The sequence below is a fragment of the Cardiocondyla obscurior genome, linkage group LG22 (genome assembly GCF_019399895.1).
Source record: "Cardiocondyla obscurior isolate alpha-2009 linkage group LG22, Cobs3.1, whole genome shotgun sequence".
NCBI lineage: Eukaryota > Metazoa > Arthropoda > Insecta > Hymenoptera > Formicidae > Cardiocondyla > Cardiocondyla obscurior.
Window position 1 is genome coordinate 1699117 of NC_091885.1, and position 21614 is coordinate 1720730.

Here is a 21614-nt window from a genome sequence, read left to right on the forward strand (position 1 = left end):
TATATCTTTTTTTTTTTTTTTTTAATTTGAGTAAGTAATTAATTTAATTTAATTGCTATTAATTGAAGATACGTCAATTCTTTTGGTTAAATATATGTGTATGTAATTCTTAGGAGGTATTGTATAACGGAGATGTCTTCTTCAGAATTTGTCAGCTACGTTGTATCTTTAAAAGCACATAATCATAAAATCTCAACGCGCATTCGTGTGCAATAGTCTCCGGAATGCAGCTCGAGTCATTAATCAACTCTGTTGTAATTAACGATTTCGTAAGCCGCGGCTCCGAGAACTCCGAGCGAATTAATTAGAAAGCAATCGGAATCGGCTATGGGTTTCACAATAAAAATTAAGCGGGTGTGACGAAAACGATTTTACGGGACAAAAGAGAACGAAACTTCCACGATGTTTATCACTATAAATTCATTTAATTCTCGAGCTCGAGGTCGAGAGTCGCGACGGGTATCTTACGGTAAGGTCCCTCAGATTAAAACGTCTTAACTGTCTTCATTCCGCGGATCGATTCCCGAAGTGAGACGTAAACTCTTGCCGTTCCCGGCAAAAGTGATCTAGCCGGCGGATCGGCGAAAAATCGGGTTCCACGTCGAGGCACATCCGCGCATGTTGCCGACACGCGTACATTTGTACACGTGTAGCTATCGACCTCATGTACTACGCAATGACGTTGCCGGGACGCGATGATGACGGCGCAGAATGTCTCGAGGCTCGTGTCTCCGTTGGGGGTCCGTGCGCGAGTCGCTGGTGCTCGCCACCCGGGGGGCTACATGTGTCGGGTACCCGACTCCATCGACCTCCCTCTCCCTCCCCCTTTCGCCCCCTCGTTTCCCCGTTCGCAGGATCCTTTCAAGTGCCCGACGGCGGGTCAGCTCCGACCCCCAGGAATTGCTGGAATCATTATTTTATCGCGGCGATCCACGCACGGGAGAATCCTGGCGTTCGACGTACGTACCCCTCGATCTACTGCCGGACTTTTCCCAGTGATCTCTCCTTCGCCTTTCCCGGCTGTTAGATTCGTACGGCGAACAATGCGTAATTAATATTTGTCTCGGGATAAAGAAGCACGGAGATAAAAATCGTGTTCTTAATTTTTTTTTTTTCTTTTTTTTTTGATAGTTTGGCGAGGTGATCGAGAAGTAAATAAATTTTTTTACGGCTGCTTGTTAAAAACTAACGTAGCTTTGGACGCGCAAAGAAAATATGACGATCTTTGGGATAAAGAGGCACGGATGCGGAGCGGAGTCGAATGTTTCTACGGGCGGAAAGGCCGTGTCTCAGGAACATCTCCGAGAGACAAAGAAAGAGACGGAGAAGGAGAGAAACGAATTCTCGCTTACGTATACCGGGGAAAGGCGCATATTGACACCACGTGCGTTCGCGCCGGGATGTTTATCTCGGCGAGCAAAATTCCGACTTCGTGAAATCAATATTATTGTTCCCGCCGGGCTAAATTTGCATTTGCCGGCGCAATGCGGCCGGTGCATAATATGAGCGCGCGTCCGGGCAGACATTCGGAGGGTGCATCACGTACGCACAAACGAGGATCTCGCGAAACGAGGCCGCTTGAAAAAAAAAAAAAAAACTAATCGCAGTAATTTTCAATCTTATTACAATCGCAACAGGCCGCTGTATAAACCCATACTCATCTCGATCTTCAAAATTCGACACGCGAGAAAAAAAAATAAATTTCATTACTTTTTAAATATTCTTACGCAATTAAAAAAAAAAAGAAAAAGATTCTTACCAATTCGCGAGTAAATTACCGTCCAATTATTCATCTTTCTCAATCTAGAAACGCTACCCGCGCGAATCACGTCCGTCGCGTCGGTCCAGTTTGATATTTCGATATGCACGTAGTCCATTCGCATTTCCCCGCAGTTACGAAAGATTCATACAGATTGAGACGATATTCCCCGTACTTTTTCTCTCTGCGCGAAGTGGAGGACCCGGACAGGAATGTCATAATCTTTAATCCGCGAGCGACCACGGAGGGTCGCGCGTTCACGCGCCGATGGTAGCGCAAGTTAATCCCGCAAAGTGCGAGAGCAAGAGATGCTCTCTTTGATCTCGGCACAAAAGCCGCCACACGGCATTGACCGTGGTTTATATACGCCCGTGGTTTGTATGAGCCACTGTATTTGCTAGCTCACTCATTCATTAAATTCGTTGTATAATTAGGCTCGCTTTTCGGGACCGTCGGACGAAGAAGAGAACTGCCTCCGAGGTGCTCTCTTCTCTCCTCCTTTTTCTCCCGGCTTCTGAACGTCGCGCTGTTCTATTTCGTCGTGCGCGCTGCACCCCTTTTTTCGCATTTTCGTCTCGGCGCGACGTTATTCTCGCGCGTTTACGCGTGGAGCAACGTCGAGAAGAAAAGCGTATCAAGGTGAGCGCCGCGAAACACCTCTCTATCTTCGGTGGAGATAATCGCGACCGCGACGAAGACCGTCGATCGCTCGTCGCTGCGCGACGCGCGTGAAAAACTCTTTCTTTCTTGTGATTAATCATTTATTCCTGCGAACGATAGACGAGCGGTCCACTTTCCAGAGATCCTTTCACGCACGAGCCACGCGTTCGCTACAACAAACGAACGGTAATTAGTCGACGTTTCGTCGCGAACGTTGGGTATCGTAAAGCCGGATGCGGATTATCTATGAATCTCTATATGTGGATTTCGCGTTGCTGCAACGTAACGAAAAAAAATACTAATATTTGCGCTTAGAAAAATTAATTTTTTAATCAACGATCCGATCTGCCGTTAATATTCAAGGTTTTTTTTTTTTCTTTTCTTTTTTAGGCGCATCTCCGATGCACGAGCTTTCTGCGTATTTCGCGAAATGAAGAAAAGAGGAGAAGAACTACTCGAAGAGCGGCTGCGTGACCTTATAACGTTCTCGGATTTCAGTTTTCCACGGAGTAAAGGAGCGGCCAGGGATCGCGAAGAATTACGGTGCAGAAACGGCGGAGGATCGCACCATTGCAGGATATGCGAGGGACCGCAAGCCACGAGGAACCGACGGCGGTGAGAAAGAGAGGACGGATGAAGGACGGTGAAGAAGAGAAAGGAGGAAGATCCTACGTGTCTCCCCCACCAGAGGTAGGTGGTCCACGGAACCGCCTCCGCGGACGGTTTGCCATCCACCCGGCGGTTTCGGTGCGTGTGCCAGACGTGCGCTCGTCTCGTCTCGCCTCGGCCCTCGGGGTCTCTTCCAATCCGTGGACCAACCTGTGCGGCTGTGCCGTGCAGACGGCTTCCTTCGCCTCCCTGAATCCATCGCGGGTCCATCGTCGCGTCTCTCCTCCCGGCCGATCAGTCGGCCATCGGAGTTTACCTGTTTCGCCAGCACCGCCGCGTCGTCGCATCTCCCGTTCCCGAGGCACCCGTTCCGATCCATGCCGCGAGGTAGAGGCCGGACAAGGGACGGCACGGCGCGTCTCGATTCACACCGTTCCTCCCGTCTTCGATAACCGATGAAGAGAGAAAGCGGGCAGTACCGATAAAGAGACGCCACGGATCCTAACTATGACGCGACTCGATGATCCCGAGGTCGGCCAGGATGAATCTTCTCCCGCTCGGCGCGGCGCCCCTCGCAGTACTGTGGCCCACGACGACTCTTGAGCCCGTCTCTCGCATCGGACGCGGGAATCCTCGAGAAAGGACCCATTGACGAGAGATAAGTCGAGGAGCTGGAGACTACGGGAGACTCCCGAAGAGAGAACGTCCCTCTTCTCTTCTCGCGCCGCGCTCCGTCGCGTCGGTTCCCGATCTAATGTTTCTTGGAGCCGATAACGAAGTGAATCTCTGAGTGATCTACGAGTTCGCGGGAATCGGTTCAATCAATCGGGATAAAGAAAAAAAAAAAAGAAAGAAAAAAGGGAAAAAAAAAGATACATACATATATGCGATGCGCGGATAAAGGTCGCTCGGGGTCGACCAAGTAGCCATAAAGAAGATTCGGCGACCTAACCGACCCGATAAATCGCACCCCGATAACCCCCGATTAATTATCGAGCTTCTCTCTTCCTGCGCCGGAAAGCTTCCTACCGAGAAATCCCGCTTATCTGCGGCGAAAATATCCACGAGATGCGTTTTTACATCCCGTTGAAATTCGCAGCTTGACTTCGACCGACTGATTGCTTTGTGTGATACTTTCCGCGTTTCGTGAATTCTTCGGCACCTATGAGAGATATATTTTTTTGTGATCGTGGGCATCGACCGCCGTCAGTGATAGTGTCTTCGTTTATATAGAAATGGAGGCCCATCACAATAACAACGGCCTGCCGCCATTGGAGGGTAAGGCTGGCTCCTCCAGCAGCGAACACAACAGCAATAATTCACTGGACGACGCTGTAGGCAAACTGTTGCAAGGTACGCTTCTTTTAATTAATACACAACCGCCGTGGAAATAAACCGATTAAAAAATATCGATAAATATCTCGTAAAAAATTGAACATTATAATTAATTAATTATCTAAAAATACCAATGGTTTAATTTAGATTAAATAACTTATTTGCGATTTATTATTTCGTCACGAAAAAGACGTAAAAAAAAAATCGTACAGCGTTTGCGAAAATTGCAAGATAATTTGCTTTAACTGCGCGATGGCGTCGAAACAAAACCGTAGAATTGAATTTGGCGAAAAACATCAGTTATCCGAAATAGCACGGCGGAACGCGCGCGCGTCCATTCGCCGCCTCGTTCTTTTTCATTTGCGGTCTTTATCGAGTCATCCAGGGAGGGAAGGCAAAACTGGTAATTGGCGCTGAAAGCCCGCATCGCTCTCTCCTCCATTTGGCCGCTCGCCGATTTATCCGAGCGATACACGCGAGAGTAGAAAGCGGAAAGCAGGGGGTGGAAGGCGCTGGTAAAGGGGGACGGAGAGACAGAGAGAGATAGAGAGGAAGGGCAGCGGGAGGAACGGCGGCAGAGGCGAAGTCGGACGAGGCGGAGAAATATAGCCGGGTCGGTCTTCCATCGCGAAAAAGAATCCCTCGGCTATATATTTCTTCGTAGGGGGAAGAAACCCCGCGCGTGGTGCGCGCGGCAGGTGCTGCGAGCAGAGCGAGACGAGGCGTACACGCGGGGCCTGCCACCGCCGCTAATTATGTTAGTACGAAATTAAATCCGAAAGATCGTTCGTCGCGCGAGGGGCGCAGGGCGGCGGGATGATTTACGGCACGCGTCGACGACGGATCTTACGCCAGAGAAAGAGGGAGACCGCGAGCTACCGGACGCCTCCCCCTCCGCCTGCCGGGGTAGCCGCCCGGACAGGTGGAAATTGCCTGGGGATGATATCTCTGCCGGACTAATTCCGTCCAACGTTGGACAATCGCGACGGCGAATAATTACGAGGATTAATGGGGTCTGGTCGATGTCGCGGATTAGGAGGAAGAGTCGCGCGGACACCGTCGTCGTCCCTTTCCCCGACTCTGGCTGGTTTATTCTAGCGAGGTCTAGATGTAAGATACCGCGACTATATTAGCATCCTCCGACGAGTCGCTGCGAAAGCGCTCCGCTGCTCGTCGCGATTAGCTTCCCGCAAATACTCGTTGAAATTAATACTCGCGTATCTCGAGAATCGAGAGAGAAAAGAAAAAAAAGAAAGAAAGAAGGAAAAAAATTTCCCGAGGAAACTTTACACAGCGGGTTTTAATACGCTCGCCCGAGACCGCGGCAGCGAATCACGGCGCGTTCCCGTTTTAAGATCGAATCCGAGATGGGTTTAGTTAGATTAGACAGTGCCAGAAATGACAGCAGAGTGACGGAACACTTGAATTCGTTGACGGCCGAGGCTGAAGAACCGACGGCACGCGCGGGGACGCCTCACGAGCGCCGAAGCGCACGCAGGAATGCATAATCTAAATAGTTTATCATATAGGTCGAGAAGAGACAAGTCTGCGTCCGCGCCTGCGAGCAAATATTTGATCCACCGGTGCTGAGCAATGTGTATTTTGTTACAGAGTATCCCACTCGACAAAAAATACAGGTGTCCCTCGGTCATCGCTGAGACACGAAACGCGAACGCGTTTTCAAATGGACATGCTCCATGGAATTTCGCGACGCGTTTATAAACTTTCGCGAATTATCCGCGTTATTTGCTTAGAAATCTCGCATGTTTAACCCGCGTGTAAAATTGTCATTGTAACGTTAAAACATTCTGTAATGTAACTGATGTTGAATAACCCTGCATTTTTATTATGAATAGAAGTATGTTCGGGCATTTAAAATTTATTTTGCCGCTTGGGTAAGTCAGTTATCATGGCGATTGTAATAATTTAATAAACGTATCGATTTTCGGATCAATCATTAGATCGGTAAATATATCAAAGTAGAATGATCTCGTCCGACTGATTTTCTGAATCCTCGTCGATCGCCATTCGCGAGTTCACGTCGGGTCGGATGCTGCGGCGCGAGCCGAGAGATCGTCGGGCACGTGGCGACGAGCTACGGTGTCAAACATTGACGAGACGAGGTGTCGAAGCGTTTAAGAGGGCCTCGTTAAAGGCGGGGAGAGGATTTGTAACAGGCGGATTTGTAAAGGAGTTAATGTAGCAAGAGTCGACGACAGGTCGCCATTGATGGCCGAGCACACCGGTTCATTCACCAGGCCGCACAACCCGGCTATTGTAGCACGGGCGCGCTAACTATGATCCTGATCTCCACGGCTCAAAAGCCATTCACGATCCTGAAAAAAACGTACGAGTTTCTCGGTCCACTCGTCGATCCGCCGATTCGCCAGGCGTCGTTTACGCTCGCAATTAGTCAAATTAAATGGGGGAGGGGAAGATCGAGACTAAAATTAGGTGAGACTTGGCTCTTTCAATTCCGCGATTCAGGATTTATCGCTTCGTCGTCGGGTTCGATGCCAAAGATCGATCGATTCGCTAATAAGAGATGCGTCAACGTCGCTTCGGGACAAAGCTCCCTTCGTTCTCGTTTTAATTTGGCGGACGATGGTGTCTTCTAATTCGGTTCTGCGCGCGAGACGAGTGTCTTTCTTTTCTTCCGTACTATCGTTTAAAAAGACATGGTTGCTGAAGCGCTTGTTTTTGCCATTCCGTGTAAGGCGCTTCGGGCGACTTAAGGGTTCACCTATATTGTCGGTGCCGTAGGGCCTCAAAGGGGATACCGTCTCTAAGGACCGATGCCTTCTGCACGCCTAATCAACTACGGTGGACCCGTTCGCGCGAAATTTTCTCTATTCCCGTCGCGTTCTTTGCGAAGCCCTTCCGCGTTTCCGTGTAAAGTTGTATATTTCGGCCGCGGCTATCGACGCAGGCGTCGACGAAAGGACCTCCTCCGGGCGCTGAAAGGCGCCGACACAAGTGCCGCGCCACTGGACCGTGAATCTACGGTAATTAGCTCCCACCAAGCTTCCCAAAATTCGGTTCGACGCTTCGTCACGTGCACCATCTTTCCCGCGGTGTCGTCCGTGGCCCTCTTTCCTCGTCCACCCTCGTTGTTTCGCCCTCCGTGCACTCGACGGCGATTAAGAATATGAAAACAGTTTCGATTCGGCCTCGGCGCAGTTTAAATCGGTTAGCTTAAACGTTCCTTTGAGCAACGTGTCTGTAATCCGAAACGGAGGACGTGTAGTAAAAATCTACGCGAGTCTAAATGCTAAACGTCAGATATTCATCAATCTCCGCACACATGGGACGTTACATAATTTTTCGAGCCGTCCTAATTATCTTCTGCATCTCGTGCTTCTTCCTCGTTTTCCCCTCCCGGGCGTTGCCTCCTCCAATTTGGACCAGGCCGCGCTCTTTCGTGCCGGAGAATTAAGATTTAGGAGGCCGCGACGAGAGAGCGCGGGGACAGATTTACATAAGTCGGTGTACATTTGTTCGAAGGGCGACGAGATTTTACGACCCCGAGCCCCCGAAGGTTTCTTTTTCCCACGGAGTAAAATGTAGGAATCCACATCCGGCACCGAATCCTTAATAAGCGGCGCGGAATTTTCGGTAATCCGGAGCACTTACGTCACTTGACGTCTCGGTCGCGTAAGTACCGTTTGCCTCGTAATAAACTTCGGCGTTACTGTATCTAATAATTAACGCTTGCTGGCGTTAATTCAGCCGGCTTTTTAAACCTGGAAAAATATGACAAATAAATATATAGCAAAAAGTAAAAAAAAAAAAAAAAGTATACTCGATACTTTAAAAATTAATTTTACGTTTTTCTTCTCGTTCAAATTTATAATATATACGTTTGATTCCAAATGGAAAAAAATACTTCGTATTCACAAGAAAACGAAAAAAAAAAAACGATACGCATGCTATTTTATTTTCTTCAGATACTGATAAATTAATGGCCGATAATAATCATCTTAGGATCACATTCTAAAGGCGAGATAATTTTTTTTTTACTGAAAAACCGAATCTCGGGTCGACCTGCGACGACCCGAGATTCCAGCGAGCTATTTACGTTTGAGAGGAAATGACGGCAATAATAATTAGTTTTGTAATACGAAGAAAAATCGAGAGAACCAGTGCTCTCTCTCCCTTCCCGTTTCTCTATCTCTTCGTATGATTTTCAGGTCGTAAAGTTCCTATCGCGTAAAGAAGTTAAATAAAAAGGAGACGGAAGAAAGGGAGAGAAAAGCGCTAACAAATTTCGGCCGCACGAGCCGCAAGGATACAGGTGTAGTTTTATCTCGTATCCCTTTACAATCCGATTCCGCGGCCAGGACTTACTTCCGGTGACACGAACGCGGCGAGATACCAGCCAGAAAATTCCTACTATAACGTGCCTTTCATGTTTCCCGGTTTTACAGTAAAACGGAAAATATTGTCAAAACGAGACGATTGCATAATTCTGTTCATAATGTCTGACAAAAATGTTAAATAAATCAATAGAAAAAAAAATACAAATAAAAAAAGGATTTCTGTATTAATTAAAAAAAATCGGAAAACTTTTTAATATTATTTGAAAATTAATATTGAAGAGATTTCTGAAAAATCAAGAGAGAATTCTTTTACTGACAATTATGAGGAATGAATGCAATGGCTCGCCAGAATCTTACGAGCTTTTCTTTCAAGATCTAAAATATTGTATATGAAGTTAAGGTCCTATCGTGCTATTATACTAATCGTATATTATGTTTGCAGGGTATGATTGGACGCTGCTACCGGTGACTTCGCGTGCCGGCGGACGAAGAAGCGCCCATGTGAAGCGTCCGATGAACGCCTTCATGGTGTGGGCGCAGGCGGCAAGGCGAAGACTGGCTGATCAATATCCACAATTGCATAACGCCGAGCTGTCAAAGACACTAGGAAAACTGTGGAGGTAATTAAGCTTTGATTAAACTTAGGCGGAAATTACGTAACTTACGTAACATAAAATAAAAAAAAAAGACCAGTTCATCTTTCGTATCTACTTTACCACCAAGACCAAAGACTCTTCGCGTAGCTTCGGATTTTTATTATTTACGTAAAAGACAAAATTACAAGGAAACAAACTTAAAAAAATATTCCGCGCGTAAGGTGAAAGAACAGGAGGAAGAAATATGGACACTTGAATTTTTAAAGTCAACATTAAATCAATTATATTTCGTGAAATACGATATCTATCGCAGTGTAGGATACCGGAGGATTGCAAAATGTTTGTTACAGGATCCTGAGTGACGGCGAGAAGCAGCCGTTTATCGAGGAAGCCGAGAGACTGCGGAACGCGCACAAGAAGCAGCATCCGCACTACAAGGTAATTGACCGCCGAATTGGCCAATGGATATGACACGCGAATCCCGCTCGTCGTCGGGGGTAATAACGCGGAATGAATCCTCGTTACAAAATCACCCGGGTCCGCTGATCAGGCGGCCCGATTCGCGCGGGATGGCGGAACGAATTAACGCGCGCAACACGCATTCATCTCCGAGCGCTCGAGTGGGTAATCGAGGCCCGATCGCCCGAGCGATTTGAATCCCGCGTCGGCGGATGATTTACGAGAAGGGGAAATGAATTCACGATGAAGCCATCCGTGTCGCCGCTCCATGCGAGAGGCGAGAAAGTTGGAGGAAACGAGACGTGATGGACGGGAAAAGAGCTTTTATCTATTTTAATTTTATTATAAAAAAAAAAAAAAGAGGGAGAAAAATGGTTTAATTCCTTTACTTAATTCGATTCGATTACACGATCGCACATCATGACATAAAAATAAAAAAAACAATAAAAACGTTAACATATGATACCAAGAAAAAATTGTATAATTTTTGGCTTCTCGTAGGAATACGATTTCAGCGGCGTTTTGGAATTAATTTAAACATAACGTTATGTTCGCAGTATCAACCACGTCGCAGAAAGCCGAAAGCGGACGATCAGATGGGAATAATCGTGCACAGAGGCGGGCTTCCGTCACCTGGAACATCCCTCGACTCCTCCGCCGGCTCCTCGGACTGTTCCTACGCCCGCCTGTATCCGGATACCGGAGTGAAGGCGTACGAACGACCGGCGACCTACCACGAGCCAAAGTCCAGCGCGTACGACTTGGCCCGGCCGGTCTGGGTGAACGAGACGGTCGCGAAGTATCCCGCCGCCGATCACCCTAACAAATCGACCTACGAGACAACGGCTAGAAGCTACGCCGAGGCGAAGTGCCACGAGGTCGCCAAGTACCATCACGAGATGACTGGCGCGAAGTATCATCACGAGATGGCCGGCGCTAAGTATCATCACCACGAGTCGATGGCGGCCAAGTATTCAGATCTCCAGGCTAAGCCCTACGATCTGCCTAAGTATCCGGAAGCTAAGGGATACCCGGACGGTATCAAGTACCCCGCGGAGATGAGCAGCAGCGCGGCCGCTGCCGCGGCTGCCGCCGCTGCGGCTAAGGCGCCTTATACCTGCGTACATGGACAGTATTATCCTACCGCGGAGGGATACACCGTGCACGGCGAGGAGAACGATTATCAACCCCAAACCGTGTCGTCGCATCCCTCTTTTTACCCCTATATATCGGCGTCCATGGCACAACCGCCGTATTACATGGGACCCCGATAAATCCTTAGTTGAAAATAGGGGGACGACGCAAAGAACGTTTCTTGGGATCTTTACAAGGCCGAGTGTGATTGCCCGACGCATACTGAGTAAAGTCAAATCGTAAATTATTGTCAATTGGATAAGAAACTATTTAGTATGTAGGTAACTTAGTCGTGCAATTCTTCTGATAAAGCCAAGATCGCGTTTGCGTTATCCTCCCCGTCTATCCGCGAGTGTTTTATTTGAATCTATAACGCAGAAATTTTGCGGCGTGTGCATATGTATGTCGTGTGTGCGCGCACGTGTATGTGTGTGTGTGTATATGTGTACTTGACAAATTTTGAGAGATAGTATGCTATTAGCGATCCATCGAGATTTAATTCAGCCGAATATCGGGCGCTTAAAACTATAAAGTACTTAAATCGATAACGGTTGTACTTAATGTTAAACTGATTTAATTAATTTTATTTTTACAAAGCGAGATATATCACTCGATCGCTTTGTAACTCCTTTTTTTTTCTTTTTCTTTTTTTTTTTTTAATTTATTCATCTCTATAAACTCTATGACACCATGCAAATAAAACAGATCTATTATCTAAATATTCGTGAGTTATGGCTCAATGTAAAATGTTTAAATTTAATACTTTTTGGCGAGAAAAAAGGACAATAGCAATTGTTTTAAACAGAACTAATAAACAGATTTTTCAAATATATAAAAAAATGAAATACGCTTACTTAAATGTATTATCATACGTGAACTTGCAGTGACTACAACGAACATTCAAGTTCCACTGAAATATAAGTATAAAACAAACAATATAAGTATAAAACAAAAAAGATGTCTATGAAATTAAATGTGAGTAGATCACATTGTCTGTAACGTCAATAAGAAGAAAAACGGCAATCTAATATCACATTAGTCGAGACATCGGCGACAAGTAGCGGTGAGGAAATGACTATAACACACGCTACGTAACGAAATAATTTCTATAACTAATTACGTATATCGTTAACCGAGCCAGCGGTAAATCGATTATATAATTACACTTAATGTGAATATTGTATGTGCGACGTAACTGCACCGCGTTCTTTTTTTCCTTTTTTTTTTTTCTTTTTTTTTTTGTATAATAGCTCTTTGGCCTTACCCATCCTTTCACCTTAATCCTGCTCCAAACTGGAATCACGCCCAATTATAGATGCTAGTTCCTGCATTACATCTCGATTCGCATGCATAAACGCCTTTGCAGTCCAGATCATATGTACTAATATCTCGTCGTTCTTCTCGTCCATGGCGACTTCTGTCGATAAATGCGGATTGAATCTATAGTACGGTACACCGATCATGGAGCACCAGGTGCGAGCACGATCGACCACGCGGCCGTCACTCGCTGTCGCCTGATCAACTAACAAATTGCCGAGCGCCGAGATACCGAATACGAGTTTGGTGGTGCTCCAGAGGCTATCTGGTCGAAAAACGTCGATCTCGTTCTCAATGGCTGTGGTCGGTATGATTCCTGTACCGAGGGAGACCACCAGCGACAATGGTATCGTCTCGTTCTCACGTTTAGTAGCCTTCAGAGCTAAATTATATTCGTGGATCTCCGTCATGGCGTCTAGGGTGGGATTATTAGCAATCAGGCCTCCATCTAGAAAACGTCCGAAAGCCCGAAAATATGACGGCGCTGCGCCGGTCGCTCTCGCCGCTTTCCAAAGCAACTGCTCCTGCGGTGACAATGTCTGTTTAAACATTACGCTTTCCGGCAATTTTAAAATAGAGCTAGGTGACTCGTAGTTGCGGAATAAATGAAGATCCACGGGCTTACGATCGGCAAGCACGCCTGTTATCATTATCTTTGGCTTTTGAATGTCAGACATTACGGTGTCGGCGCCGAGGCACTCCTTTAAAACTTTCTCTAAACCTTCGCTGTTATAAGGTCGCGAGCCCACGAAAGCATTTTCCTTGATACGAAAGTAGAGAGCTTGGCATTCTCGCAGGGACTTACCAGCGGCAAGACCGAGTGCTAAGATACCGCCGGTGGACGTACCAGCAATCCAGTCAAAGCAGTGCACCACAGGCTTACGCAGTACAGATTCAATCTCTAATAATGTTTGTATGAGCACCAGTCCTCGAATACCGCCGCCATCGAGACAAAGCAGCCTACCGCCCTTGATTCGCTTGCAATTTCCGTGTTCGGCCATTTTCTCCATACCGGACACATGAAGCATTTGATCTAGAATCGTGCGTGGTACGTAATGCGGCGGCTCCGACGGCGCAATACCGGTGTAGTTATCGCCGTGCTTACAGCCGAGGTGGCAATCCTTCATTTCTACCGGACACCTTTGCGCGCCCACCGCGTGCAATAGATAGATTATCTTGTTACCTTCGGTAGTGTCGAGGTTCGCTTTATGTCTGGGCGTTTGCGCTTTCCAGTTCCGTGCGTCGATGTCTGCGCCAAAAGCGATTAGTGCCTGCACGATAGCCGAAGAGTCTGTTTCGACCGCAAAATGCAGCGGCGTATTGCCATCGTTGTCAACGATATTGACGGATGCCATGTGGCTTAACAGAGCAACCACGCAAGGGAGTCGTTTGCGCATTACCATCACGTGTAACGCGGTGCGTCCATCAAAGTTGAGCGCATCGATGTCGCAGTTGGTGTCAATTAATGCTGTAATGACCTCGCGACTGCGCGACCAGTGCAACGGCGTGCCACCAAACTTCATATCTTCGGCGTGGAGCACGTTCGGTTGCTTGTGTAGATAATCTCCAACGTAACCAGGACTAGTGGGCTGGCCCTCAGAAGCCGATATATTCACGTCGGCGCCGATTAACAAGAGCGCCTTTACGCACTCGGGCTTATCGTTCAAGCATGCGACGTGCATGGGAGTGTGACCATTACTGTTACGACTATTTAAACTGTTTGGAAGATCTGAACCCAAAGCAAGAATTATTTCTTTGGTAGACGTAGCCGCATAATGATAAATCGTATTTGCATTATGATCTAAATGTTCCAGTGAACTTTTCGCTGCTATCAGCAACTCGACGGTACGTAGATTATTAGTCTGCACAGCTACCTGAAGAGGCGAGATACCGGTCTCCGCATCTCCACTGTTCAGCTGACTGTTGACGGCCGTGTGTTGGAATGCATCATGAAGGGAAAAGTAAGCTGCTAAATGTGCTAAAGTCCATGTTGGATGTTCCACCAGAGTATCGCAAAGTTTTTGAAGTTTTCCAACATTACACATCTTAAAAAAAAAATATGATAAATTGCAGTAAATCATATATATATTAATTTATAAAATATTATCTAAATCTTTTTCAATTTATCTTTATAAAAAGTATAAAGAAATATGTTTAATACAGAAAAAAAGTGTTAACAGTATACTTAACCAGTATTTTATACAAAAATAAAATAAAAAAACATTACCTCGCGTGCTATCTGAACAAGTATCGAAACTTTGTCCTTATATATCACAAATCGTGTCTCGGCATCTTCTATATTTTCCGATCGATACAAACTGGAAATAAAAAGTTAAAACGTCAAGAAAATATTCATGTCTAAAAACAGCAACAATTCTACTGAAATAATAAAAAGTCAAGTATGTAAGTAATATAATTTAATTTTTTTTTTTTTTACAGTAATAAGAAGACATATACCTGAACGCTTGGTGCAGAGTCTCCGTGCACGGCCTGTGCAGGACGATTTCGTATTTTTCCTGATTCTTACCGCCGGGTCCGTAGAGAACAATGGCATCTTCGCGGGCGTGTATGTGCCGATTGCTATACTGCTCCGGTCGTACCTCCTGGACTACGTTCGGCAGCGTGTCCGAGAAGACGTAGCTCCGCAACACATTGTTGGCGATCGTGCCGAGCCAAGCCATTGTGTTTGTCGTCGACGGGAACGGCGACAATGTGCGGACGAAAGCCGGATAGGTTTTTACCTCGATAAAACGTATCACCTCTTGTTCATGGCCTCGCAAGAATACGGCATGGCAGCTTGTTCTCTCCCTTCTAATAAAATATCACATGCGCCCTTTGACTTGCTCGTTGACTCACTTTGTTCGTTTATGCAACGTGACGTTTACACGAAATCGTCTCCTCGAGGCGAGATGAATGACAGTTCACTGTGATAACAGGCGCGAGACAAGGTTAATCGAGTAAAGTGAGACAAGACTAGTGTGCAATCAGCGCGACAACATTAAAAAAACAAAAAAATCACCAATGACGTAGGGAATGAATCGCATTTCGTGACATCGATGACAATCGATTATTTGCTCCCTCAAATTTTAAAAGATGTTGCCTCGGCAACAGCTAGTAAAACAAACACGAGACATTTTATTCAGCTTAGAAAGTAGCTCGTTTAGGTTAAGACGATAATGTGAATGTAGGATATGAAATATCTGTAATATAAAATACAGCGATTATCGTGCTTAGAATTTAAATTACTATTTCTCGTGATTGGATAAATTTTCGGTTTACCAATGATAGTTTTAAAGTCGCTTGACGTTATTTGACTCGCGAGAACGATGCCTTTGTTCTTCAATAAGTTCTCCCCCAAAAAGACGCCGACTAGGAAGGCGTCCGTCTTCCTCGCGAATAAAAACTTAAGTCCGAAGCGAATAGAGAAGGAACTCGGTCCGGAAGTAGGCCCTATACGTCTTCGACTTGGAGAACAGGAAACTGTTTTTGAGGCTGGACTGTGGATTCCAGGTAAAATAAAATTTTATTTAATTACATACAAATATTTGCCGAGAGTATAAAGAAAAAGAATTTTATTGTAGAATCTGGCAAAGCGGGAGGAACCTTTAAAGAAAATGAAAAGTTAAAAAAGGAAGTGAGACGATTAGAAGAAGAAAATAATTTGTTGAAGCTGAAGTTTGATGTACTTTTAGATATGGTAATTTTTTGATACCTTTCTTTTTTTTTTTTTGAAAAATTAAAAAAGCTTAATATCTACAACAAAAACATATACATGATAAATTTAACAATATTATAGCAAAGTGCTAATAGAAAATAATTATCAGTATGATAAGATATATTAATTTGTTTACTGTTTTACAGTTAACACAAACAACTGCTGAAGTTTATTCACAAAAAGAAGAATTGGAGAAATTAAAAAATAACTTTTCTCACAATAAACGAGTTATTGTTTAAACGTTATTAATTTTAAATATTAACAGTACCAAAAAAACAAACATTAATTAATTATAAAACCATTTTCTTGAAACAGAAGTATTAATACTTTTGAGAGTTGTCACAGTTAAGACAGAAGTCAAATCTTAGACTTAAAAAAAAAGTCTTGTTTGAATTATTATTCTAAGTTTTTTTTTTTACAACTGCAATCGTTAAAAACTGTACATTATCTACAATGTTGTAAAAAAATTTACTTATCACTCAATTTTCTGGACATCTGTTCCTTGTGTGACCTGTAAAAAAATAGTGTAAGATATAAAATAATGTCTATATAATCGATATAATAATAAATATAATTAAGAACAATAAAGTAACTATTTTTTAAATTAAATAAGAGAGAAAAGAAATACCAAAAATGATATAAATTAAATTAATTAAAATTTAAAATTAAATTAATTAATTAAAATGATATAACTTAAAATAAATTGAAACTACCTTCCATTCCACAGTTTCTACATTTTCTCTTGGTTGCAAGTTTGGGTCGTTTTGGAGCATTACCTTTTTGAAAGGTTCTTTTTCTCGTTGTATTATTTCTATCTCTTGCAGAGGAGTCATCCCAATCTACGTTGTCGTTATCTTCATCCGCCCATTTAAAGAAATTACAGGTAGAGTTCATACCTTTAGGACACCCATAAAATTGTCGTCCTATATTAGGACCACCCTTATGCACCGTTAACCTAAAGCGCGAAAAGAAAATATACATTATGAGTACAACTACAGTTATTAATCGACGATATTCTAAAAAAAGTTTACCGATCGAAAAATTAACTCACTTTCGAGCTGGCTGATTACAATTACACATAATATCGTTTGTATACGGGTTTCTCGAATTATTGTTCGAGGTACCAACGCGAGAGGAGTGGCTATCATTATTTCTATTCAGATTAGATATCCTTGATTGTTCATTCGTTGTATTATTTTGAGGCTCGGCGCTGTCAGATGCCCACAGAAAAAAATTGCATCCGGTACCTTGCGGTTTAGGGCACTTAAAAAATAAACGTCCTGGAAAATTATATAAGTATTATTAAAAATGATTTATATAAATTATAAAAACTTATATGCAGTTAACGTTTACCTTTATTTGGTCCCTCTTTTCTCACCGTAAATTGGATTGCATTTTCGTGACAATTACACATAATCTCAGTATTATTGTCAATATTACCCCATGTATTATTTGCGTAGCTAGAATTTCTGGGCGCGTCTGATCTGTTCGATGAACTGTTGGAATCATACGAATTAATATAGGAAGAATTTTCTCTATTATTCGTAATTGCGTCTCTATCAGTATTCAGCCTATTTGAATTATTCGATTAAGAGACATTAGGTAACTTAGTCGTGCAATTCTTCTGATAAAGCCAAGATCGCGTTTGCGTTATCCTCCCCGTCTATCCGCGAGTGTTTTATTTGAATCTATAACGCAGAAAATTTGCGGCGTGTGCATATGTATGTGCGTGTGTGCGCGCACGTGTATGTGTGTGTGTATATGTGTACTTGACAAATTTTGAGAGATAGTATGCTATTAGCGACCCATCGAGATTTAATTCAGCCGAATATCGGGCGCTTATAACTATAAAGTACTTAAATCGATAACGGTTGTACTTAATGTTAAACTGATTTAATTAATTTTATTTCTACAAAGCGAGATATATCACTCGATCGCTTTGTAACTCCTTTTTTTTTCTTTTTCTTTTTTTTTTTTTAATTTAATCATCTCTATAAACTCTATGACACCATGCAAATAAAACAGATCTATTATCTAAATATTCGTGAGTTATGGCTCAATGTAAAATGTTTAAATTTAATACTTTTGGCGAGAAAAAGGACAATAGCAATTGTTTTAAACAGAACTAATAAACAGATTTTTCAAATATATAAAAAAATGAAATACGCTTACTTAAATGTATTATCATACATGAACTTGCAGTGACTACAACGAACATTCAAGTTCCACTGAAATATAAGTATAAAACAAACAATATAAGTATAAAACAAAAAAGATGTCTATGAAATTAAATGTGAGTAGATCACATTGTCTGTAACGTCAATAAGAAGAAAAACGGCAATCTAATATCACATTAGTCGAGACATCGGCGACAAGTAGCGGTGAGGAAATGACTATAACACACGCTACGTAACGAAATAATTTCTACAACTAATTACGTATATCGTTAACCGAGCCAGCGGTAAATCGATTATATAATTACACTTAATGTGAATATTGTATGTGCGACGTAACTGCAACCGCGTTCTTTTTTTTCCTTTTTTTTTTTTTTTTTTTTTTTCTTGGTATAATAGCTCTTTGGCCTTACCCATCCTTTCACCTTAATCTTGCTCCAAACTGGAATCACGCCCAATTATAGATGCTAGTTCCTGCATTACATCTCGATTCGCATGCATAAACGCCTTTGCAGTCCAGATCATATGTACTAATATCTCGTCGTTCTTCTCGTCCATGGCGACTTCTGACGATAAATGCGGATTGAATCTATAGTACGGTACACCAATCATGGAGCACCAGGTGCGAGCGCGATCGACCACGCGGCCGTCACTCGCTGTCGCCTGATCAACTAACAAATTGCCGAGCGCCGAGATAGCGTATACGAGTTTGGTGGTGCTCCAGAGGCTATCTGGTCGAAAAACGTCGATCTCGTTCTCAATGGCTGTGGTCGGTATGATTCCTGTACCGAGGGAGACCACCAGCGACAATGGTATCATCTCGTTCTCACGTTTAGTAGCCTTCAGAGCTAAATTATATTCGTGGATCTCCGTCATGGCGTCTAGGGTGGGATTATTAGCAATCAGGCCTCCATCTAGAAAACGTCCGAAAGCCCGAAAATATGACGGCGCTGCGCCGGTCGCTCTCGCCGCTTTCCAAAGCAACTGCTCCTGCGGTGACAATGTCTGTTTAAACATTACGCTTTCCGGCAATTTTAAAATAGAGCTAGGTGACTCGTAGTTGCGGAATAAATGAAGATCCACGGGCTTACGATCGGCAAGCACGCCTGTTATCATTATCTTTGGCTTTTGAATGTCAGACATTACGGTGTCGGCGCCGAGGCACTCCTTTAAAACTTTCTCTAAACCTTCGCTGTCATAAGGTCGCCAGCCCACGAAAGCATTTTCCTTGATACGAAAGTAGAGAGCTTGGCATTCTCGCAGGGACTTACCAGCGGCAAGACCGAGGGCTAAGATACCGCCGGTGGACGTACCAGCAATCCAGTCAAAGCAGTGCACCACAGGCTTACGCAGTACAGATTCAATCTCTAATAACGTTTGTATGAGCACCAGTCCTCGAATACCGCCGCCATCGAGACAAAGCAGCCTACCGCCTTTGATTCGCTTGCGATTTCCGTGTTCGGCCATTTTCTCCATACCGGACACATGAAGCATTTGATCTAGAATCGTGCGTGGTACGTAATGCGGCGGCTCCGATGGCGCAATACCGGTGTAGTTATCGCTGTGCTTACAGCCGAGGTGGCAATCCTTCATTTCTACCGGGCACCTTTGCGCGCCCACCGCGTGCAATAGATAGATTATCTTGTTACCTTCGGAAGTGTCGAGGTTCGCTTTATGTCTGGGCGTTTGCGCTTTCCAGTTCCGTGCGTCGATGTCTGCGCCAAAAGCGATTAGTGCCTGCACGATAGCCGAAGAGTCTGTTTCGACAGCAAAATGCAGCGGCGTATTGCCATCGTTGTCAACGATATTAACGGATGCCATGTGGCTTAACAGAGCAACCACGCAAGGGAGTCGTTTGCGCATTACCATCACGTGTAACGCGGTGCGTCTATCAAAGTTGAGCGCATCGATGTCGCAGTTGGTGTCAATTAATGCTGTAATGACCTCGCGACTGCGCGACCAGTGCAACGGCGTGCCACCAAACTTCATATCTTCGGCGTGGAGCACGTTCGGTTGCTTGTGTAGATAATCTCCAACGTAACCAGGACTAGTGGGCTGGCCCTCAGAAGCCGATATATTCACGTCGGCGCCGATTAACAAGAGCGCCTTTACGCACTCGGGCTTATCGTTCAAGCATGCGACGTGCATGGGAGTGTGACCATTACTGTTACGACTATTTAAACTGTTTGGAAGATCTGAACCCAAAGCAAGAATTATTTCTTTGGTAGACGTAGCCGCATAATGATAAATCGTATTTGCATTATGATCTAAATGTTCCAGTGAACTTTTCGCTGCTATCAGCAACTCGACGGTACGTAGATTATTAGTCTGCACAGCTACCTGAAGAGGCGAGATACCGGTCTCCGCATCTCCACTGTTCAGCTGACTGTTGACGGCCGTGTGTTGGAATGCATCATGAAGGGAAAAGTAAGCTGCTAAATGTGCTAAAGTCCATGTCGGATGTTCCACCAGAGTATCGCAAAGTTTTAGAAGTTTTCCAACATTACACATCTTAAAAAAAAAATATGATAAATTGCAGTAAATCATATATATATTAATTTATAAAATATTATCTAAATCTTTTTCAATTTATCTTTATAAAAAGTATAAAGAAATATGTTTAATACAGAAAAAAAGTGTTAACAGTATACTTAACCAGTATTTTATACAAAAATAAAATAAAAAAACATTACCTCGCATGCTATCTGAACAAGTATCGAAACTTTGTCCTTATACATCACAAATCGTATCTCGGCATCTTCTATATTTTCCGATTGATACAAACTGGAAATAAAAAGTTAAAACGTCAAGAAAATATTCATGTCTAAAAACAGCAACAATTCTACTGAAATAATAAAAAGTCAAGTATGTAAGTAATATAATTTAATTTTTTTTTTTTTTACAGTAATAAGAAGACATATACCTGAACGCTTGGTGCAGAGTCTCCGTGCACGGCCTGTGCAGGACGATTTCGTATTTTTCCTGATTCTTACCGCCGGGTCCGTAGAGAACAATGGCATCTTCGCGGGCGTGTATGTGCCGATTGCTATACTGCTCCGGTCGTACCTCCTGGACTACGTTCGGCAGCGTGTCCGAGAAGACGTAGCTCTGCAACACATTGTTGGCGATCGTGCCGAGCCAAGCCATTGTGTTTGTCGTCGACGGGAACGGCGACAATGAGCGGACGAGAGCCGGATAGGTTTTTACCTCGATAAAACGTATCACCTCTTGTTCATGGCCTCGCAAGAATACGGCATGGCAGCTTGTTCTCTCCCTTCTAATAAAATATCACATGCGCCCTTTGACTTGCTCGTTGACTCACTTTGTTCGTTTATGCAACGTGACGTTTACACGAAATCGTCTCCTCGAGGCGAGATGAATGACAGTTCACTGTGATAACAGGCGCGAGACAAGGTTAATCGAGTAAAGTGAGACAAGACTAGTGTGCAATCAGCGCGACAACATTAAAAAAACAAAAAAATCACCAATGACGTAGGGAATGAATCGCATTTCGTGACATCGATGACAATCGATTAT

General features: G+C 44.0%; 5 protein-coding genes across 7 annotated transcripts; 2 read left to right on the forward strand and 3 right to left on the reverse strand.

The window, feature by feature from the left end:
* The first annotated feature begins 4099 nt into the window (after window positions 1-4099).
* LOC139110932 (transcription factor SOX-8) lies at window positions 4100-11539 on the forward strand. The gene is made up of 4 exons (XM_070670908.1): window positions 4100-4381; window positions 9125-9302; window positions 9629-9716; window positions 10295-11539. Exons 1-4 carry the CDS (start codon window positions 4264-4266, stop codon window positions 11009-11011), a joined length of 1101 nt encoding a protein of 366 aa, XP_070527009.1. The 5' UTR covers window positions 4100-4263; the 3' UTR covers window positions 11012-11539.
* Window positions 11540-12076: 537 nt separating this feature from the next.
* On the reverse strand, window positions 12077-15170 carry Ipla2-via (calcium-independent phospholipase A2 VIA). Its single transcript, XM_070670907.1, has 3 exons — window positions 14646-15170; window positions 14416-14506; window positions 12077-14233 (listed from the first exon to the last, which is right to left on the reverse strand). The coding sequence occupies exons 1-3, from the start codon at window positions 14867-14869 to the stop codon at window positions 12149-12151; spliced, it is 2400 nt and encodes a 799-aa protein (XP_070527008.1). The 5' UTR covers window positions 14870-15170; the 3' UTR covers window positions 12077-12148.
* Window positions 15171-15342: 172 nt separating this feature from the next.
* On the forward strand, window positions 15343-16184 carry LOC139111080 (protein chibby homolog 1-like). The gene is made up of 3 exons (XM_070671142.1): window positions 15343-15698; window positions 15770-15885; window positions 16050-16184. Exons 1-3 carry the CDS (start codon window positions 15515-15517, stop codon window positions 16140-16142), a joined length of 393 nt encoding a protein of 130 aa, XP_070527243.1. The 5' UTR covers window positions 15343-15514; the 3' UTR covers window positions 16143-16184.
* An 89-nt stretch (window positions 16185-16273) lies between these two features.
* On the reverse strand, window positions 16274-18494 carry LOC139110905 (DNA topoisomerase 3-alpha-like). Its single transcript, XM_070670866.1, has 7 exons — window positions 18491-18494; window positions 18210-18214; window positions 18076-18131; window positions 17257-17474; window positions 16955-17183; window positions 16617-16858; window positions 16274-16414 (listed from the first exon to the last, which is right to left on the reverse strand). Exons 1-7 carry the CDS (start codon window positions 18492-18494, stop codon window positions 16383-16385), a joined length of 786 nt encoding a protein of 261 aa, XP_070526967.1. The 3' UTR covers window positions 16274-16382.
* LOC139111073 (85/88 kDa calcium-independent phospholipase A2-like) lies at window positions 17259-21496 on the reverse strand. 3 transcript variants are annotated; one of them, XM_070671135.1, is made up of 4 exons: window positions 21001-21496; window positions 20771-20861; window positions 18491-20588; window positions 17259-17399 (listed from the first exon to the last, which is right to left on the reverse strand). In XM_070671135.1, exons 1-3 carry the CDS (start codon window positions 21222-21224, stop codon window positions 18504-18506), a joined length of 2400 nt encoding a protein of 799 aa, XP_070527236.1. In that variant the 5' UTR covers window positions 21225-21496; the 3' UTR covers window positions 17259-17399; window positions 18491-18503. The 3 variants fall into 3 exon arrangements, with proteins under 3 accessions (XP_070527236.1, XP_070527237.1, XP_070527235.1); XM_070671136.1 differs by lacking the exon at window positions 17259-17399 and having other exon boundaries at window positions 18427-20588; window positions 21001-21185; window positions 21285-21495; XM_070671134.1 differs by lacking the exon at window positions 17259-17399 and having other exon boundaries at window positions 18427-20588; window positions 21001-21495.
* Window positions 21497-21614: the final 118 nt, after the last annotated feature.

Excerpts from the sequence above, each read along its gene's own strand:
- LOC139110932 (XM_070670908.1), top strand. The coding sequence starts at position 4,264 with ATGGAGGCCCATCACAATAACAACGGCCTGCCGCCATTGGAGGGTAAG. Across the intron at positions 4,382-9,124 it reads TGTAGGCAAACTGTTGCAAG|GGTATGATTGGACGCTGCTA; the intron begins GTACGCTTCTTT and ends TTATGTTTGCAG. Across the intron at positions 9,717-10,294 it reads AGCAGCATCCGCACTACAAG|TATCAACCACGTCGCAGAAA; the intron begins GTAATTGACCGC and ends TTATGTTCGCAG.
- Ipla2-via (XM_070670907.1), bottom strand. The coding sequence starts at position 14,869 with ATGGCTTGGCTCGGCACGATCGCCAACAATGTGTTGCGGAGCTACGTC. Across the intron at positions 14,507-14,645 it reads ACTCTGCACCAAGCGTTCAG|TTTGTATCGATCGGAAAATA; the intron begins GTATATGTCTTC and ends TTTTATTTCCAG. Across the intron at positions 14,234-14,415 it reads TTGTTCAGATAGCACGCGAG|ATGTGTAATGTTGGAAAACT; the intron begins GTAATGTTTTTT and ends TTTTTTTTTAAG.
- LOC139111080 (XM_070671142.1), top strand. The coding sequence starts at position 15,515 with ATGCCTTTGTTCTTCAATAAGTTCTCCCCCAAAAAGACGCCGACTAGG. Across the intron at positions 15,699-15,769 it reads GGCTGGACTGTGGATTCCAG|AATCTGGCAAAGCGGGAGGA; the intron begins GTAAAATAAAAT and ends ATTTTATTGTAG. Across the intron at positions 15,886-16,049 it reads TTGATGTACTTTTAGATATG|TTAACACAAACAACTGCTGA; the intron begins GTAATTTTTTGA and ends ACTGTTTTACAG.
- LOC139110905 (XM_070670866.1), bottom strand. Across the intron at positions 17,475-18,075 it reads ATGTATGATAATACATTTAA|GCTGAATACTGATAGAGACG; the intron begins GTAAGCGTATTT and ends TAATTCAAATAG. Across the intron at positions 17,184-17,256 it reads AAAAGAGGGACCAAATAAAG|GACGTTTATTTTTTAAGTGC; the intron begins GTAAACGTTAAC and ends ATAATTTTCCAG.
- LOC139111073 (XM_070671135.1), bottom strand. The coding sequence starts at position 21,224 with ATGGCTTGGCTCGGCACGATCGCCAACAATGTGTTGCAGAGCTACGTC. Across the intron at positions 20,862-21,000 it reads ACTCTGCACCAAGCGTTCAG|TTTGTATCAATCGGAAAATA; the intron begins GTATATGTCTTC and ends TTTTATTTCCAG. Across the intron at positions 20,589-20,770 it reads TTGTTCAGATAGCATGCGAG|ATGTGTAATGTTGGAAAACT; the intron begins GTAATGTTTTTT and ends TTTTTTTTTAAG.